We start from the raw sequence: 5636 nt of genomic DNA on the forward strand, positions 1-5636 counted from the left end.
TCCCTTTAACATGAACTATCCATTTAACATGAACTATCCCTTTAACATGAACTAACCCTTTAACATGAACTATACCTTTAATCCCTTTAACGTGTGTGTGTGTGTGTGTGTGTGTGTGTGTGTGTGTGTGTGTGTGTGTGTGTGTAGGTATCATACCGTCTTTGACCTACCAGGTGTTCTTCATGAAGAAGCTGTGGACCAACACTGTTCCTGGTAAAGACTCCTTCGCTGACTCCATCTTCCACTACTACCAGGTGTGTGTGTAATGGAACTGGTTCCGCTTGTACTGAGTAAACTTAAAAGATTCAAAGCCTGACAATGTTCATATACTAAGACTGGGATTCAATCAAAGGTGCGTTGTTCGTTGTTATGGCTTGAGCCAACACCTACAGCGTTTACCATGAATGCATTCTCCAGGAATATCGGGGAAATGTATTTTAAAATACACATTGTCTGTAGTGCAATGCACTTGGCGCCTCTGATAGAATCCAGGACTATTGTTCACTATTAACTGGTCACTTTTGCCCTCCGGTTACCTAGGAGCTGCCCAAGTATCTCCGTGGTTACCATAAGTGTAGTCGTGACGAGGTGTTCCAGCTGGGAGCGTTGATCTACAGGGTGAAGTACGAAGACGACAAGTCTCACTTCCCCTCAATACCCAAGATCCTGCGGGAGCTGGTGCCACAGGACCTGATTCGCCAGCTCTCCCCAGATGACTGGAAACGGGTGAGACAAGACTTCTCCCTCCTCTCCTGGGCTCTGATTGGCTGCCCTGGCTATGTCCTTAATGGCTGTCTTTCTCATGATTGACTACTGCATTCATCTGTATCTGTGACCTAATCAACTGTTTTATTGTTTTTTTTCTCTGTTTTTTGGTGTATGGCTGTGTGTCTGTTTAACTTTGCATACATGCATACATATATGTGTGTATGTGTATGTGTGTGTAGTCTGTAGTAGCGTATTTCAATAAACAGGCTGGTAAGTCCAGGGAGGAGGCCAAACTCCAGTTCCTGAAGATCATCTTCAAATGGGCCACGTTCGGATCCGCCTTCTTCGAAGTCAAGGTAACCACGCCGTTCAGTGATGTCATTCTCAATCTCACCTTGGGGTCACGTTACTGTCTCTGTCTGGGATGTCTGTCTGTCTGGGATGTCTGCCTGCCTGCCGGTCTGTCTGTCTGTCTGTCGGTCGGTCTTTCCAGTATTGTGTACCTCTTCTCAGTCAGTGCGATATTCTCTCTGTTCAGCAAACCACAGCGCCCAACTTCCCAGAGATCCTCCTAATTGCCATCAACAAGCATGGAGTCAGCCTCATAGACCCAAAGACCAAGGTGTGTATGTATGTGTGTGTGTGTAGATAGGTCCTTTATTAATTTCCAAGGGTACATTTCCTGTGTGTGTGTTACATGACGTCTCATCTCTTTCTCTAGGTGTATGTGTGTGAACGTGTTACCTGGTATTTCACTGATGTGTGTGTGTGTGTGTACTACAGGACATCCTGACCACCCACCCGTTCACTAAGATCTCCAACTGGAGCAGTGGTAACACCTACTTCCACATCACCATCGGCAACCTGGTCAGGGGCAGCAAGCTGCTGTGTGAGACCTCACTGGTGAGACACACACACACACACGTAAAAAACACACGCGCGCCCTCACGTACACACACACACACACACACACACACACACACACACACACACGCGCGCACGCACATGATGAAAACAGATTTGTGTGTGTGTGTGTTTTCAGGGCTATAAGATGGATGACCTCCTGACTTCCTACATCAGCCAGATGTTGACCACCATGAGTAAACAGAGAACTGGGAGGGGCCACAGCAAGTGAACTTCCTATTGGCAGGAAGCTGCAGAGCTAATTAGAATACTGCGCCCTGTTTGCCAGCCCTGCAGCTGGGGGCAGAGCTTCTCTAACCAGGTGTGGAGGATGAGCCAGAGCCCCTCCTCTAGCACCGCCTCCAGCTATGCACATAGCAACGACCTTAGCAATGTCTCTAGCAACAACCATAGCAACGATCCTGATGACGAGCCCTCTATTGAGGATGACTACCTCTAAGCCCCGCCCCTTTATCCTCCCAAAGACACTGTACACACACACACTACAAACACGAAGGTTGTAAACACACACACAAACAGTTAAATTAGTGTTTTTGAACATTGTGTTCAGACTGAAGAGTTGGCAGTCTGTTACCAAGGAGACTTGTTATTAACCAATTGGATGGACAGAATGAATGGAAAGCCATGCGATTGGGTACTTTAACTAGACAATTAAATAGTTACTGAAAATAAGAATTAAGTGAACTTACTGAGTAAAATACTTGAGTAGCAAAAATATGCAAACCAGCAGCCTCGGAAGTTGTAACTCAACACAACAACGCAAGATCGCCAATTATGTTCTTGTGTTTCCTACTTGCGTATGGTATAATTAGGCTTTAGCTCAGAGGTCTGTCTGTCTGTGCTGTAAGCCTCAGGTGGACTTGCCTGCTGTGGAGTTTTAACATAGAGCGTTAGTGTTTGACCAGAAAGGATCATTATCTGTTGGTATTTGGCAGATCTATGTACTGTAGCTCTATGAGACTAGTGTTTAACTCACCAATGGCCTTTGTCATACTAACTAGAACTAGGGTTGCAAAGTTCCCTACAATCCTTACTAGAACCAGGTCTAGACCTAACTCAGCTGGAAAAGAACTGATCCATGGATGATTCTGAGTTCTGCATGAAGAGTTCTATACCCTGCGTCCCAATGGTACCCTATTCCCTATATAGTTCCCTGGTCAAAAGTAGTGCACTATAAAGGGAATAGGGTGTCATTTGGGACGCACCCTGTGTGTTAGTAGTGTGTTGTTCAGGCAGGATGCTGATGTTACTGTCTGTTTCTCCTGTTCTGCACAGAGGAGCTTGACACCACTACAAACACCTCCTTCTCTCCACAACTAACTAACCTGTCTGTCTGCTGTTGAATTTGTTTGTTTTTGTTTAAGATTTTTGGTACTTATTTTATATTTACATTGTGTAAAGGATCTGTCCATGTAGTGAAAATATGGTTTGTATGAGGAATCAGTCTATATTCTACAGGCGCTAGTTTACATTAACAACACAGAGTTCTGGGTGAATTTCCACTAATCAGCTCAACGTATGGTTTACAACACTGTGGATGTGTCTCAAATGGCACCCTATTCCCTATATAGTGCACTACTTTTAACCAGAGCCCTATGGGCCCTGGTCAAAAATAAGGCTCTGGGCAAAAGTATTGCACTATTTAGGGAATAGGGTGCCATTTAGGATGCACAGTGTTCCCGGTCTGTCTGGGTGATATTACTACAACATTACTACAGCAGCTGTGTTGCTCCACTGTCCTGATAGAAGACATGATGACGGTGGAGCTACTGTCAGAGATGCCGTTAGTCTAGTTGTCCTTGCCCCGCCCCTCCTCTGCACCCCCAATGAGGGCCAGGATTAAATCAGAAACCGTACTGTAGTGCGCTTGACATTTAAAGGGAATTTCCAATTGAGCCGACATCTGCAGTAGTTACCTTGAATACGATCTCCGTGAATGAGTTAACATAGCCTTTAAAAGCCGCATTGTTTATTAGAGCGCTCAGATTGAATCCCGGCCAGGGTGTCTGTTTTTGTAAAAACAATAAAGATGATTGGATGGAGACAGTGGGCCGATGTATTTTTGTTCAACTGGAGTAACAGAAGTAGCGTTATACTGTGGACATGGAATCAAATGGGTTAATTAATGAATACAAACACCAACCAACTCAATCCTTTAAAGATGTTTTATATCAGGTAATACCATTTACAGTCAGAAAATAGTTACAGTAAAATAATAACATAGAGAAGGCTCATATACATTAAAACAAAATGGTCGTCCTGTTATACAGAAAACGACAAGAAATACTATGTAGCCTTTCGCTATTTAACAACAATTACATTCAGAGTGTTTGATACCTTTGAATCATTGTTGGGACCAAATATAGGTTTCGATTCATGATAGCATGGTATTTGTATAGCCTAGCGGTCTCTAATGCAAGCAAGGTGGAGTGCAATTCCACTAATGGCATTATTTTGCCCTCTGGTCATCAGGATATCAACTGCTCTGTTGTTAGTTGGTTTACTGTGAACATAGAGATTGTCAACATGTATATTCTGTCTTGGAGAGTTCTAGAATGGCTTGTGAGAGTTCTAGAATGTCATTGGAGAGTTCTAGAATGTATTGGGACAGTTCTAGAATGTCTTTGCGTGTTTGAGAATGTCCTGGGATAGTTCTAGAATGTCTTGGGAGAGTTCTAGAAGGCTTCAAATAATTACAAAAGCTATGTAGAAGCACCTTAAAATCTCTATCCTTTCCTCTGTATGGCTGGCCAGAGGCTTGTGGACAGTGTGTCTCCTATGGCACTTAGATATCCTGTCTCCTGCTCAACACTGTCCACAGAGCCATTACCAACCAACCAACCCTCAGACTAACACCTGAAACCATCAACTTTCCACACAACACCTGAAAGTCATCCTCACGTAGCTTCTACAACCTCAAAATAGATAATTAAGGTTTAGGAGTAGATCTCATGATAGATAGATATGTGTGTTAGCAGAAGCAGACGCTGTATTCACTGCCATGCTAAAACACTAGGCTACTGCTTGGTCATACATTCAAATATAAATAGCAACTCCTGATCATTAAAACCTTATGAAACTAAAACCACAGTACAGTCAGTGTTCACCTGCATCCACTCACTCACACACAAAATAAGACACTATTAATAAATTCCTCTAATGCAGCTGATGTCTTTACAGTTACGAGAATAAAAAATATATACTAAACCAGGCCCTCCTGTAGCTCAGTTGGTAGAGCATGGCGCTTGCAACGCCAGGGTTGTGGGTTCGATTCCCACAGGGGGTCAGTATGAAAAATGTATGCACTCACTAACTGTAAGTCGCTCTGGATAAGAGTCTGCTAAATGACTAAAATGTAACCAAAATATAAACGCAACATGCAAAGATTTTACTGAGTTACAGTTCATATAAGGAAATCAGTCAATTGGAATAAATTCGTTAGGCCCTAATCTATGGATTTCACATGACTGGGCAGGGGTGCAGCCATTGGTGACTTGGCAGCCAGGCCCACCCACTGGGGAGCCAGGCCCAGCCAATCAGAATTAGTTTTCCCCCAAAAAGGTCTTTATTACAGATATAAAAACACCTCAGCACCCCCCCACAAAATTTGAGAGAAATAAGCTTTTTGTGCATATAGAAAATTTTAAGGAAAAAAATTTTCAGCTCATGAAAGATGGGACCAACACTTTACATGTTGCGTTTATATTTTTGTTCAGTGTATATTTCATATTTTAGCAATTCAGTTCTGCAGTTCCAGTGGTCACCATAGGGGGAGTGAATGAGCTGGTCAGGTGAGGACACAGGAACAACAGTCTTAAAATACTGGCTTATCTTTCACATTACATCACCCTCTTCCTCTTTTTACACATTCAGTTCCTCTTCTCTTGTTTTCCTCCCCGTTTCCCTTTGCTTATTCTTGTGCGGTCACACTTCGTGTGCATGTGACTGGGTGAGTGTCTGTGTGTGTGTGTGCCTGCGTGTGTTTGTGTGTGTGTGTGTGTGTG

General features: G+C 43.4%; 1 protein-coding gene across 1 annotated transcript in view; it reads left to right on the top strand.

Moving 5' to 3' along the window:
- Positions 1-3165, top strand: part of LOC311106017 (unconventional myosin-VIIa-like) — a 34357-nt gene extending 31192 nt beyond the window's left edge. The window contains exons 43-48 of the mRNA XM_084148286.1: positions 148-254; positions 541-726; positions 948-1064; positions 1247-1330; positions 1492-1611; positions 1751-3165. Coding sequence (XP_084004412.1) covers positions 148-254; positions 541-726; positions 948-1064; positions 1247-1330; positions 1492-1611; positions 1751-1843 — 707 coding nt within the window. The 3' untranslated portion in view covers positions 1844-3165. The remainder of the gene's footprint in view (positions 1-147; positions 255-540; positions 727-947; positions 1065-1246; positions 1331-1491; positions 1612-1750) is intronic.
- Positions 3166-5636: the final 2471 nt, after the last annotated feature.

The sequence above is a fragment of the Coregonus lavaretus genome, assembly GCF_964263955.1.
Source record: "Coregonus lavaretus genome assembly, chromosome: 30".
Taxonomy (NCBI): Eukaryota; Metazoa; Chordata; class Actinopteri; order Salmoniformes; family Salmonidae; genus Coregonus; species Coregonus lavaretus.